The sequence below is a fragment of the Capricornis sumatraensis genome, chromosome 2 (genome assembly GCF_032405125.1).
Source record: "Capricornis sumatraensis isolate serow.1 chromosome 2, serow.2, whole genome shotgun sequence".
In the NCBI taxonomy this organism is placed as follows: domain Eukaryota; kingdom Metazoa; phylum Chordata; class Mammalia; order Artiodactyla; family Bovidae; genus Capricornis; species Capricornis sumatraensis.
The window spans coordinates 44650874-44666059 of NC_091070.1; the positions used below are offsets into that span (position 1 = coordinate 44650874).

Sequence of the window (15186 nt, forward strand, 5' to 3'; positions counted from 1 at the left end):
ATAAGAGGCAACTAGAGAAAGCCCTCGAAAAGCAACAGAGACTCAGCACAGCCAAAAATAAATAAATAGACAAAAAGAAATTAAAAAAACAAACAAACTGGATAACCATGTCTGCAGGATGAACTCTCAATGCTTGGCCTGGCATTTTACGCCCTCCCAATCTAGGTCCAGCTTACCACTCTACTGCAGTCCTATAGATCCTGACATAAGCCTTCACTTAATTTAGCTGCTGCTGCTGCTGCTAAGTTGCTTCAGTCGTGTCCAACTCTGTGAGACCCCATAGACGGCAGCCCACCAGGCTCCCCCGTCCCTGGGATTCTCCAGGCAAGAACGCTGGAGTGGGTTGCCATTTCCTTCTCCAATGCATGAAAGTGAAAAGTAAAAGTGAAGTTGCTCAGTTGTGTCCGACCCTCAGCGACCCCATGGACTGCAGCCTACCAGGCTCCTCTGTCTATGGGAGTTACCAGGCAAGAGTACTGGAGTGGGGTGCCATTTCCTTCTCTGCACTTAATCTAGACAGAGCTATTAATATTTACTGCTGCCTGAGGAGGGGTCCTCACTCACTCCTACCGCTATGGCTTTGCCCACTCATTCCCTTGCCTGGAATGTTCTTCCATTTTTGATCACTCACAAACAGTTTTCAGGTTTGTTTAACTTTTCTGGCCACGACCATCTCTCCTCTCTGAAGCACTTCCTGTACCACTTATTTATGACTTCATTATAGTGGTCTTGGATCATCATTTAGCTTCTCAACAGCAGGGATCAAATCACCCTTTCCTTTGTTTCCTGTGTCCCCCACCAGCAGTGCTAGTCACAGAGGTGGCAGTCAACAAATACTGGCTGCATATATGATAACCACAGAGGGCCAGAATTTAAAACACACAGTTATTAGTTCTTAGTTGAAGCCACTCTGCCAGAGTGTCAAGTTAGCATAGGTAGAATGATGGGAGGAGGGCCTGGCATCAGATGGCTGACATCTCCATGGCTCTAAGAGTCATTCTGCACACCCTCCAGCAGTGCCGCTCTTGAGGAGGGAGGGCGGGCAGAGTGTGCAGTCTCAGACTTCAGGAGCATCCTTTCCAGCCAGGCTCTCCAGGGTTAGTGATGGCTTACGGGTCTTACCTTATCTGCATCCCTTTTCTACAGGAGCACATGTCCTTGCGCAGGAAGAGGCTGTTCAGGGTGACCGCCCCGATCAAGAAGAAGAGCTGCTTCACTGCCTGCCTCACGATCTCAGGGTCCAGGCCATTCTGGCACATGGTGCTGTAGAAGTAGCTCAGCTGCTGCAGGACGGAGGCCACCGTGTAGGCATCCGTGTCATCTATGCTGGAGGACCGCTTCCGGAAGCCTGTGGGTTTCAGGCCAGAAATGCCCTGCAGACTCTCGTACTCCAGCATGCCCGGCACTGCAGAGAGAAGTGGAAGCTTTCCTTGCACATGCAGTGGGGACGCCCAGAGGACATTTCCCCTGCTCTCATGCATCTGTTCCAGGAGTCGGACAATGTTCACAAGAGTTAGTGTGGATACAGCTGTAACAGAGACAGCAGAAGGATGGAGGGTTGGGGAACACAGGGCTGTAAGCGGTGGATGGGAATGAACCACCATCTATAGCAGGGGAACAGTTCCTCTTCTTTCAACTTGACAGGAGAGAGAGCTGGTTAGCGTGACAACTCATGGTCTGGAACTACTTAAAGCCAACAGTATTTAAATTTCAGAAAACTAAAGAAAGTATACAAGAATTTGAGTGGAGCTCTAGGATTTCAAAAATACTTGGCTCAGAATCAGGATTAGCCACATAACTAGCAGCAGTTCTCCCAAATCTTTCCCTACAGGATGGAACCCCCTTATAGAAAGAAAACTATGACCCATGTACTTTTATATATGTAATCACTTTAGGCAATCAGAGAATTAAATAGTGGGCATTTATATTAATAAAGTTTCTTGTTTTAAAATTATGTTCTTTGAAGCTACAGTAGAGAAGCATACTTATGTAGGTGATATTGTGAATCTCTTATTTGCATTGTGGTTAGGGAAAATCTCTAAAAACAGTATTACTTGAGGAAAAGATGGTTCTCTTCCTTCCTGAGTATCATGGCTGTACCACCTCTGAAAATGAATGCTTGTTTTCGGGAGATGTATACGTTTTTGTGTGAACGTTTGCTTATACCACTGGAAACATGACCAAATCACAATTTGGATTGTCAACACCACACTAGCCTTTTCTGCTACTGTGAGTACTAAGTATCACCCTACTGACTAATACCACCTATGCCAACATGACTTAGTTGCTTTCTTTGGGGGAAGGGTGGGACAGAAAAGGATAAGACTAAACCAATAAATTATTTTACTATTGGCTTAAAAAAAATTATGTGCTTTTCAGTTACACATTCCATGCAGATTCATTTTTTTAAGGTCTCAATATCATAAATATTTCTTAGTCATCGATTCTTTTCTTACCTATTATTGGTTGAATGTTATTTTCCATTACGATAATGAACTGATGATATATTCGTATAGCCACATCACTGAGAATCTGTCTGTATTCTGAAAGGTCAAAATTGTTCAAGCAATTCTTATTCTGATGTGGACTATTATGCTTCATGAATTCCTGAAAGTAATTTTGAACATATAAATATTAGAATAATGTAGACACATAGGAAATTAAAATAGTATCTCTGTATCTAATGATATTACAATAAGTTTCTACTATAACTCCTACACTTAATGTCTGATCTGTATCAGATGAATTCTTAATGTTTAGGATAGCATTTATTTTCTATAACTAACTACACTTGACCCTTAAATGATATGTGTTTGAACTACATAGGTCTGCTTACATGTGGACCTTTTCCACTAAGTTATGTATTATATAGTACTCCATGACCTACAGTTGATTGAATCTAAGGATCTGTAAATATTACTGTTCTGTTTAACTTTTCAACAAATATGTGCCTCCAGAATTAGGCTACACTGGAAAACAACCCCCATGGAAGCTCATAGGAAAAACAGCGAAGCATCCAAGGAAATAAACTGCTGTAAGAGGTTGATAGATGCAATAAATGAGATTCATAACTTTACAGTTACAGAGTATAGGCCAATCTGAAATGCTTTAATATGAGTGCTATGTACTGAATATTTGTTTCCCCCTCACATTTATATCTTGAAGCCATAACCTCCATTGTGGCTTAATTTGGAGATGGGGTCTCTGTCTCCATGTTATTAAGGTTAAACAAGGTCACAAGGGTGGGAGTCCTGATCTGATGGGATTAGTGACACTAGAGAGATCACTCTCTCTTTCTATCCCATGCACTGAGGAAAGGCCATGTGAGTACATAGGGAGAAGGTGGCTATCTTCAATTCCAGAAGTGAACTTTCACCACTTATGCTTGTACCCTGATCTCAGATTTCCATTCACCAGAGCTGTGAGAGAATAAATTCCTGCTGTTTAGGCCACCTATTCTGTGGTATTCTGTTATAGCATCCCAGCCTGAACATGGTAATACATTTACAATGTTCAAAGAATTAACATTTAAAAAAAAATTTAAGATAAGAATAGGACATTGTACAAGGCAGAGGTAAAAAAGAATCATTGGAATTTTAGAAATAAAAATATAGTAATTAAAGAATCTTCAGACAAGGAAAAAACATTGTACACATGGTTAAAGTAGGTAAAAAAAGGATTTTAAAAATGGTGATGCAATTAAAAAATAAATAAATATTTTAAAATGGTGATGATATGCCTCCCATTAAAGCCACACAGATGCCAGCTTATCTTAAAAGGACTGGTCTGTGCCCCTCTCTGCCCCATTGTAAGAAGTTGGATTTTCTTTACTTATTTCTCCTTTTGTTCTATAATACTAGTAGGATTACTCATATTTTATTTTCTCTCCTGAAAGAAGACATGTGATCATTACTTCACATGTCAATTTGGGATAAATAATCACACCAATTATGGATAAAAGCATAATTATGAACTCTAAAACTGAATTATTTAGAAGAAAAAAGAACTTCATGATCTCAGGGTAGGGAAGAATTTCTTGAACAGGACACTGAATCACGTATCATAAAAGAACAGGACAGATAGAATTAAGTACATCAAAATTCAAAACTTGTGGATGACAAACGACTCCATAAAGAAAAGTCAGCGATAGGCCACAATCTATGTAAAGACCTCCTACAAATCAGTAAGAAAAAGGAATCACCCCTAAGAAAAACAGAGAATAGATGTGACCAGGCAATTTAAAAAACAATCCAACTGATGAGTAAGCATATGAAATGACGCTTGACGTTGCTAGTGATCACGCAATTACAATTTAAGTCAACAGAGTATCATCTTATACCCATGAGACTGATAAATAATAAAACATCTGTCAATACCTAGTGTTTGTAAAGGTATGAGATACCAGAACTATATATGGTACTGATAGGACTATAAAATGGTATAACCATTTTGCAGAGCATTGAAAATCCCAGTCATTTTTGTTCTTTTAGGTCAATGAAATAATGTTCTGTGAGTACTTGATGGTGAAGAACTTCATTATAATGTCAGCCCCTTGAAAGCAGAGTCAGAATGGCAAAGGATTTACAGATGATGGAGGAATAACCAAAATCTTGTAGTGATAACAGCTATGAAAAAGTAGGCAGGTTGAACTAAAGGCTGTGTTTTGGAGTGATAACATTAACAACTTCAGAATTATACAGCCAGAAGGAAAATAAAAAATCACTGAATCTATCTCATGAATTTTTAAAAAAGATTTTTTGATGTGAACCATTTTAAAAGTCTTTATTGAACTGGTTAGAACATTACTTCTGTGTTATGTTTTGTTATTTTTTGACTGCAAGGCATGTGGGATCTCAGCTCCCCAACCAGGGATTGAACCCACGCCCTCTCCTTGAAAGATGAAGTCTCAACCAGTGGACCACCGGGGAAGAATCCACCTCATATAATTTGGAAGTCAAGGACACTGAGGCTTAGTATCATACCCGAGGTCTAAACCTTCTGGAATTGTTTTTGCCTGTGACCTCCATTCAGCTGGTGATGTGAAGCTGGTCTCCTGGGTAAGAAGGAAGCCAGGAGACCAGTTGGAGCAGAGGATGTCCCTGGGCTGGGCAATCTGACTCCTAATTCCTCCGGCGAGCTTGGGGCCACGAGGGGGTTGCAGACTGGCGGGCAGTACAGAACACAGAGCAGGCAGGCGTCCCTACCTCTTCTCCACTGTACTGCTTCAGGCAATTGAGGAAATGACAGGTATTGGAAAGCCAAAAGGACAGCATCTCAAAGTCTTCTAAATGTTCCTTAAAAAAAAACCAAGAAAAGACAAAGATGGATTTTGTTATTGTTCTGAGCCAAGAACAGACATATCTTACTTGTTTTTCTAGCTGGTGGCTTTCGACCAAAAATTCTTCTTTTATTCATTAAAGACTTTATTAAATTTATACTATAAAAAGAATTTTATTTTCTTGGGTTTCAAAATCACTGGGGATGGTGACTGCAGCCATGAAATTAAAATACAGACACTTGCTCCTTGGAAAAAAAGCAATGGCAAATCTAGACAGCATATTAAAAAGCAGAGACAATACTTGGCCTACAAAGGTCCATATAGTCAAAACTATGGTTTTTCCACTAGTCATGTATGGATGTGAGAGTTGGACAATAAAATAGGCTGAGTGCCAAAGCTTTTGAACTGCAGTGCTAGAGAAGACTCTTGAGAGTCCCTTGGACTGCAAGGAGATCAAATCAGTCAATCCTAAAGGAAATCAACCCTGAAAATTCATTGGAAGGACTGATGCTGAAGCTGAAGCTCTAATACTTGGGCACCTGATATAAAGAGAAATTCATTGGAAAAGACCTCCTGATGCTGGGAAAGATTGAAGGCAGGAGGAGAAGGGGACAACAGAGGCTGAGATGGTTGGATGGCATCACCGACTCAATGGACATGAGTTTGGGCAAGCTCTGGGAGATAGTGAAGGACAGGGAAGCCTGGCGTGCTGCAGTTCATGGGGTTGCAAAGAGTCAGACATGACTGAGCAACTGAACAACAACAACATGAAAATAAAGTCATATTTATTTAGCAGATTATGGTTTGCAAAGTACTTCTGTACAGGCTATACCATCTGTTATGACACTTGAAGCAGGCACTGTAGGAATGCCTGAGAAACGTCTCAGTCCTTGGCCTCCAAATGTCACATTCTGACTGGGAAGGCAGACATGACATATATAGGACACAGCTAAATAGGTGGCTGACAGCTTACATGATAGGCATAGGCTGTGCTGCAAAAACTCAGAGGATGCAGAAATGATGGGGAACCAGGGCAGCTGAGAAAACCACAGGAGAGAGGCAGAAGGATATCCTCCCTGAAGGAAAAGGGTGGCCAGACAAGAGCTCAGGATCAAGGACTCTGCTGGCAAGAACATTCCAACTCATGGGACAGGAAGGAGAGGAATGAGTAAAGGAGTCAGAGGTAATGAAGACCAGAGAGATAAGAAGGAAACTGGGAGAGCCCTGGGTTTTTAAAACAACGTCAGAGAGTTTCAAAGAGGTGCTGCTACTGTTTAATCCACTTAAAGAGAATAAGTTAATAAAATACCACTGGATTTAGCAAGAGGAATTACTGGTGATCTTTCTGTGGAGTAATGTGGGTAGAAGCCAGACTGCAAGGAGCGAAAAATAATTGGTGGAGACAACTATTTTAAGTGCTTTGGCAGCCAGGAGGGTGTGTGTGAGAAAAAGGCCCAGTGGTCAAGGGGGTATGTGGAACAAGTGAGGGTTGCTTTAACGTGCTGTGCACTGGAGTGGGAGGAGCATGGAGCTGCTGAAGAAGCTGAGATGGAAGATGCTCACAAGAAAGGATTTATACTCTGTATGTTATGTATCTTTCACTTTCAAAGTATTTAAACATTCCAGAGTAGCAAGAAGGGGCAAATACTGTGTGCCTACAGCCTGGAACATAATGCAAGTGTGTCTGGAGAAAACCCAACTTATGAAAATAGGAACAGGGAAAACATGAATTTATGGCAGTCTCTTCTAAGAACACACTGGTGGCTCCCATGAAGACTGACTGTAAAGCACCAAATCAATGTTAGTTTTCTACTCCTAACTCCTGATGAATAATGAATTCTTAGTATAAAATTGGGCAGGGTGGATGGTGGAATAAGTACTCATTTCCTAATGCACTCACTGTTTTTATTTCTTCTTTTTTCCAAGAGTATTTAAGGTGGGTTTGAGTGCTCATGACTTTTCTAGAACACATATTTTACTAAAAGTGAGATAGGACTTTCCCAACTAAACATTTTAAATATATCTCATAATCAAACATTACTTCTTATTTGGAAGGGGAATAAAGGATAATGGATCTATATTTTACTGGTCCCTTACATATACCTTATCTTCATGTCTGGGCTAAGAATAGAAGTATATACTGTGGTTTTATAAGGGCGAATTACATAAGTGCCAAGGGAAGAGATGAGTAATTTTTCGGCTATTCCTATTCCTTGGCATTCAAACTTGTTACGTGGATAGACACATACTCCCTACAGTCAAGAATCTCACACCTGAGGGGACAGACGTGATGGGGTGGTGGCCATCAGGTTGTAGTCTTACAGGTAAGGACTTGAGGTGTAACTGGCAGTGTCCCACCCTTAGGGCTGTCTGACCTAAGCTGTCTTTTCCTAATAGCTTGGCGTCTTTGACTGGGCCCCTGACTGGTTTGAAGAAGCATGTGGTTGACCAAACACTGGAGATGTAGGATGGGAAAAGTCTGGGCATCTGGTCATTTCCACAAATGTTCCTAAAGTAGCCATAATACCAGGGTCCAATGTCAAAAAAGTAGTTCCTACCTTAACCACCTGCTTGATGCCACTAATGGTGCTGTTCATGAGGGACTTGAGCATGTCGGCGTCGTTCAGAGAGTCTGCGTAGCGCACACACATGAACAGGATGTGAGCCGGCAGCCCGGGGATCATGTTCACCACCACACCGCGGGGCTTCAGGTCTGGAGCAGAGAGAGCCGGTGAGGATTACAGCGCTCCCGGTAAGAAGCCTATGATGATGGGTGGGGATGTCCGCTTTTCTGGACTTGATGCAGTGCCTGAATACCGAGAGATGTTTTTTCCCTTGGAGGAATTAAAGCTGGCTTTTTTTCTTAGCAAAAATATACATGCAGGTGCCACCTGCTTCTCTTACTTCTCATTTGCAAAGTACTTTCTCTTTTCCAAGGTTGAATAAAAGACAGAATTTCATATCTCCAGGGTAAGAGAGGAACCCTAGTCCATGAACCCCCACTTCAGCCTCTATGATGAGGATGGAATGATCTTAGCAATCACATGCATCTGCCATGAAAATAGGTGTACAACAGCCCAGCAGAGGAGGATCAGTTCGCCTTGAGGAGAAGAGGATGGCTGGAAGTCAGAGTAGGGATGTAGAGAGAAACTTTATAGAACAAGTTAAGAAAAGCAAACAAAGACCTCCCCATGTCTGCATTAGGACAGGGGAACAAAGAGGCCCCTCAGCTGTGTACCAGTGCGGGGTGGAAAAAATGGGTAGGAGGCATCTGTGCTCTGAGCAGGGTCACTTAGGAGAAGAGGAGTAAGGCTATACACGGGCTTTCTGTTTTGAGATCTTGGGACCAGCTGATAGGGAGGCAGTTTTTCTCCCTCTCCCTAGAAGACTATGTGGTTTCCATGGTGAAGACAGGCAGGCTAGGAGGACTTGTTCTAAGACTGCCAACCACAGAGCATGCCCATCGGGAGATTCCTGTAATAGCCATGGCTGAGAAGGCCCTGCCATATTACCTGCAAACAAATTTCTCAGCAGAAGGCAAATGGAACAAGGGAGCCACAGTTACTTCTCCATGGCTCCTGTGCTAAGACACAATGATGAGGAGATATGCCTTCTACCCTGACCACGTGATGAGACTCGGGAAGAGGTTAGGGTAGTGCATCTCAACTGAAGGCAAGGTAGCAGATGCCAGAGGGTATGTGGCAATGTCTGGAGGCATTTTTTTTTTTTTATTGTCATGATTAGGGGTTGCCACTGGCTTCTAGAGAATATAAGTCAATGATACTGCTCAATATCCTACAATACAAAGCCCCTAGTCACCCGAAACAAAGAATCACATGGTCAAAAATGGTGAGGCTGAGAAGCTCTGTGCTAGGGGAAGAAGCAGTGGAGGAAAGAGAGGAGCCATCATCCCTGTCCAAGACCGTGGCAATGATTAACACTCCTGTTCTCAAAAATCAAGCAAGCATTCAGTTCCAGGTTTCACTACCAAGAATGAGGTTTTGAATGAGCTTGGCCTCATCTTCTATCTTGTATTCCAGCATTCCAAGGTACTCCTTGGGTCCTGAGGACAGGTGCACGTCATTGGCTGTAGGCAGAGGCAAATAATCAGCTAAATACACAATAACAACTTCCACCAGCATCATAATGAGACTACTCCATCTCTTTCCATCCCATTCTGGCTGATTTGCCCATGAAATTCTCTGGCTTTCCGATAAATGCAAACTTTATTGAATCCTGAAGAATTTCTTCTGGTAGCAATTCTTATCTGTGAGCATATCCATGAGTATAGCTGCCAATGTATATTCTCATTGTCACCTGGTATATAAGGAGTACAGTAGGGATACGAAAGCAATCCAGGATGTTGCTCCTGCCTTATTACAGTTTAAAAAAACGAGATTCACAAAACATGTAGTGTGCAGTCACCAGACCGCATGATCCCAAGGTGGCTGGACTAGTTTCCTATTTTATGCCACTGTAACAGTGGCATAAAACAAAAATTTTTTAAACTACAATTTAAAAAATCTTAAAGTTCTGGAGTTCATAGACTAAAACAGATCTTATAGTACAAAAATTGAAGTGTCAGCAGGGCTGTTTTTCTTCTGGAGGCTCTAGTGGAGAATTCATTTCTTGCCTTTTCCAGTTTCTAGAGGCTGACCACATTCTTTGGCTCCGGCCACATCACTCTGACCTCTGCTTCTATCATCACTTCTTTCTCTCTCTCTGCTTCCCCTGTTACATCACCTTCCCTCACTCTGTCATTCCTGTCTCTTTCTTACCAAGTCTCTTGTGATTATATTGGATGTAATTGGATGATCCAGGATACTCTCCTCATCTCAAGATCCTTCACGTAGGGACTCCCCTTGGTGGTCTAGTGGTTTAGAATCCACCTTCAATGCAGGGGACATGGGTTCAATTCCTGGTTGGGGTACTGAGATTCCACATACCATGGAGCAACTAAGCCTGTGTACCACAGCTACTGAGCCTGTGTGCTCTGGAGCCTGTGCCCACAGCTAGAGAGTCAGTGCATCACATCAAAGATGAGGCAGTGAGATCCTGCTTGCCACAGCTAAGACCTGAGGCAGCCAAGCAAATAATTTTTTTTTTTTTAAACAAAAGGTCTTTCACATACTCACATATACAAAACCCCTCTGCCATGTAGAGTCACATACTCATAGGTTCTGGGGATTGGGATCTGGACATCTTTGGGTGGGCCACAGTCTGCCCTCTGGTCCCCAAAGACTCATGGCCACTCTGAGAGGAGATGTGACTACAGAAGCACAGGTTAGAATGTCAGAATGACTCTAAAGATTTTAAGCGGCCAAATTTGAAGATGCTGAAAGAGGCCCACCAGTCAGGAAAAGTGGGTGGCCTCTGGAAGCTGGAAAAGGCAAGGGAATAGAATCTCCCCCTAAAGCTTCCAGAAGCCCTGCTGACATGTTGATTTTAAGCCAGTGAACACATTTTGAACTTCTGACATCTAGAACTGTAAGTTTCATGTTCTATTAAGCCACTAATTTCACAGTGATTTGCTAGGCAGCCATGGGAAATAAATACAGAGGACATAAGAATTTACGCAGAGGTAGGTTAGAACTGTTGAAAAACGGTTCTTGAAGGAGGAGCACTCCAGCTGGGCCAAGAAAAGTGAGTAGGCTCTGATGGGTGAGAAAAAAGATAATACAGGCAAAGAATTAACCGAACTCTCTTCTACTGCTTGAGAGTTTGTTCTGTGATTTACTAGCCCTGTTCCCTTGAAGACTGATAAAGGTAGAGTGTTAAGTATTTTACTAAGCAACCTGTTTATGATAAGAAGGACCTCTGATTGCTGAACTGCATCTAGACTGGGAACACCAATAATTGATGCAGAAGTACCTGATAAGGACATCATATTCCAGGTATTCTTATGTGCGGTTACTTGTATCTGAGCATGTTCCTTGGGAGCTAGTACCACCTGAAGAGTGTCTTACAGGTACTGGCTTTTCCTGACAACAGTCATGTGAGTGAGCTTGGAAGCAGGTACTCCAGCTCCAGCTAAGCCTTCAGATGTCAGCATCCTTGCTGACTACTTTACTGTGACTCAGAGCTAGAACCACCCAGCTGAGCTGCTTATAGATTCTTGACCTTCAGAAATTATACTGTTAAGTGTTTGTTGTTTTAAGCTGCTAAATTTGGGAGTAGTTTGTTTTTTTAATATAAATTTATTTATTTTAATTGGAGGTTAATTACTTTACAAGGGAGTAGTTTGTTATATCATCAATAGATACCTGATACAGGAATGGAAGCTGATGCATTCCACTTAAAACAAGTTGGGCTAGAGGTGATAATAGAAAGGTGAAGGAGTAATCTTAGAGGCAAAAAGGGAGTAGGACTCAGGAAAAGTGAGGAATGGCAGGTGGATTTTGGAAGTCCTTTGTAGAGATGGCAATTGATTCATTCTTTCCAACAATGGGGATGCCATGGGGTAATGGGAAGGACAGACATGGTCTCTTCCCTCATGGGTCAGAATGACCTTTATCAATAATTATTGCGAGGAAGAGAGCCTCATTTTGGTTTTGGAAACTTAAAGTCTGATGCGAGAGTTGAAAAAAAAAAAAACAATAAAGAAGTTCTTCAAAGAAATGAGGATAGCAAAAGGAACAGAGAGTTGCAGACACAGCCTTAGTGGCAGAGATTGGGTGAAAGCAGCAATATTGAACAAACGAGTAAAGAGTTAGATGATAAAACTCAGAAAATTTCAGTGACTATTTGCAGGGCAGGAACAGAGACACAGACATAGAGACCAGAGGTGTGGACACAGCAGGGGAAGGAGAGGATGGGATGCATTTCGAGAGAAGCACTGAACATATACATTACCATATGTAAAATAGATGGCCAGTGGGAAGCTGCTGCACAACACAGGAAACTCAACCTGTGGACACTGTGACAACCTAGAAGGGTGGGATGGGGGATGGGGGGAGGCTGAAGAGGGAGGGGACGCATGTATACTTTTGGTTGATTCACACTGTTGTATGGCAGAAACCAGCATAGCATTGTAAAGCAATTATCTTTCAATTAAAAATCAATTTAAAAAAAGAAAAATTCAGTGACACAGAAGCAGGCAAAGGAAAGAAAGGTGGAGAATCTTTTTCCCTGGAACTTATAAGGACACTCAGTGTACAGTTCAGTTCATGTCGAGGACTTCAGTCTGGCTTCTTAGCTATCTAATAGATATCTAATTAGCTATCTAGTATCTTTTCTTCTAATAGAAAGTAGGATATTGACCCCATATAACAGAGAGGAAATAAACTTTAAAGCAGTTAAATCTCAAACTTTTTCACAGTTCCATTTTTACAATGAGAGAGTTAACAGAGAAAGAGGTTAAAAGCATTCCTTCCAGGGTACCCCTTACAATTACATGAGCACATCTGGTATCACCTGAGAGGTGGTGAGCCACCTGCCTGCCTCTAAGGATCTCCACTATCCCATCATTGAGCCCCAAGCACACCAGCAGAGACTCATTTCTTTAGTTTTCAAATTCTTTGGACCACATCAGGAAATAATATGTCAACACATGTAAACTTTAGCTGAAAGTTCAAAAAAATTGGAACGTGGATGTTGTTTTTCTACCTTTTTCAATTGTCTTGGTAAGAGTCTTCACTTGATCTTGTAACTTTTTAATCACTCTTTCCTTCATGTCTAACTCTTCTTCAAGATCCTACAAAAATCGAAAGAAAGAGGACGTTAGCTCAGAAGCATCTTAATTCTACTATTTGGTAAGAACTTTGCTGAGCTATAATTCACATACCACACAATTCACCCAATTAGTGTACACTCATGATTTTCAGTATAGTCAGTTGTGCAACCATCACCACCATCTGATTCCAGAATATTTTCATCACATTAAAAACAAACATATAACTTTTAGCTGGCACCCCTTTGCCCTCCTATTCCTTCCCAGCCCTGGACAACCACTAATCTACCTACTGTCTCTACATATTCGCCTATTCTAGATATTTAATATAAATTAAATCATAGAATATGTGGCCTTTCGTGTCTGGCTTCTTTCATTTGGAATAATGCTTTCCAGGTTTATCTGTGCTGCAGCAGGTTTCAGTACTTCATTGTTCTTTTGGCTGTGGGATCTTAGTTTCCTCCAAGCAGTGAAAGCACTGAGTCCTGACCACTGGCTGCTGCTGCTGCTGCCAAGTCGCTTCAGTCGTGTCCAACTCTGTGCGACCCCATATACGGCAGCCCACCAGGCTCCCCCGTCCCTGGGGTTCTCCAGGCAAGAACACTGGAGTGGGTTGCCATTTCCTTCTCCAATGCATAAAAGTGAAAAGTGAAAGTGAAGTCGCTCAGTCGTGTCTGACTCTTCACGACCCAGTGGACTGCAGCCCACCAGGCTCCTCCGTCTATGGGATTTTCCAGGCAAGAGTGCTGGAATGGGGTGCCATCGCCTTCTCCGCCTGACCACTGGACCACCAGGGAATTCCCAGTACTTCACTCCTTTTTTTTTTAACTGAATACTACACTATCTTATTGTATGGATATACCACATTTATCTTGATCTAATTTTTCCCTGATAAAGCCATGCCCATCGTAGAGAGTTTAAAATTTTTCACACACAGGTGTAAAAATGCGCTCTCTTGATGTCAGAAGCTGAAGGCAGAGAGGCTTCAGAGATTTGGGTCCCGGCTTTGCCTCTCCTTCCTGATAAAGGGGGTGGCCCTGCCTATGCTGAATTTGGCTCAAGAACCAGAAGAGTCTTGGACACCTATAAATATTTCCTATAAAGGGCAGAGAGTATTCAGGTTCTTCCTGAACTCCAAGGGCTTTGACACAGAAAGGATTCAGGCTTCCCTGATCCAGCAATTCCCACCTTGCAGTCAGTCCCTGCAGCCATGGGCCCTCTGGGGACTCTCAGAGCCCAGCGAAGTTGTGCTGTTTCTACTCATGGCTATCTCTCCCTACTATAGTCATGTCCCTGGCTAAACATGTTAGGAGCTTTATCTGGCCTCACATGTGGGAGTGTGGGTACAGTTTCTTCCCTCCTATTTGAGCCTATTTTACAATACATCTAATAATTAAAGTCACCCATCAATCCAGAACCTGAAGAAATCACTGTTTACATTTTGATTTATTTCATTTTTTTTCCTCCTAATATGGCATATATCCATTTTATAAAATTGGGTCAGACTGCTTGTAAAGTTTTAAATTCTGTTCCTCATTATAGTGCAGATATTTCCTCCATCATTGATAATATACCAACCTGTCTTCTGATATACAATAATTTAATCTACCCACTACAGCTGGGCATCCTTTCTTTTTTGCTGTGTCTAATACTATGCTGACCATTCTAGATGAAAATCCTTGTTCACATATTTGATTATCTACTTAGGACAGAATCTCAGAAGTTGAATCACTAAGTCAAAGGGAATGCACTTTCAGAGGTTCCTGATATTTGCCTCCAAATTGCCCCTAAGAAAGCTCACATCAATTTTTATCCCCCGAAATCATGTGTGGCTGTGCGTACTTCAGGGTGTTTTCACCAGCCCCATGAGATCTCCATTATTTGCAAATCACCTAGCTTTAATTTGCTATTTCTTTGATAAACAGAAGATTGCTTAAACTTTTCTTTCCAATTTTAAATAAATGATTTTCTTTGATTCAGAGGATCATGTAGTGGGCTGAACAGTGTCTCCTTGAAATTCATATCCATTTTGATGGACATGTACACACTGCTATATTTAAAATGGATAACCAACAGGACCTACTGTATAGCCCAGGGAACTCTGCTCAATGTTGTGTGGCAGCTTACCTGGGAGGGGGATTTGGGGGAGAATAAATATACATATATATATGGCTGAGTCCCTTCAGAGTTCACCTGAAACTATCACAAAATTGTTAACTGGCTATACTCCAATATAAAA

At 41.8% G+C, this 15186-nt stretch overlaps 1 protein-coding gene across 1 annotated transcript in view; it reads right to left on the reverse strand.

Annotated features, from left to right (window-relative positions):
* The window catches only part of MYO5C (myosin VC), a 108209-nt gene that overhangs the window by 13340 nt on the left and 79683 nt on the right, over nt 1-15186 (reverse strand). The window contains exons 34-39 of the mRNA XM_068992431.1: nt 12884-12971; nt 9267-9365; nt 7837-7991; nt 5205-5294; nt 2457-2607; nt 1123-1405 (exon numbers count right to left, since the gene is read on the reverse strand). Of these exons, the coding sequence (XP_068848532.1) occupies nt 1123-1405; nt 2457-2607; nt 5205-5294; nt 7837-7991; nt 9267-9365; nt 12884-12971 (866 nt within the window). The remainder of the gene's footprint in view (nt 1-1122; nt 1406-2456; nt 2608-5204; nt 5295-7836; nt 7992-9266; nt 9366-12883; nt 12972-15186) is intronic.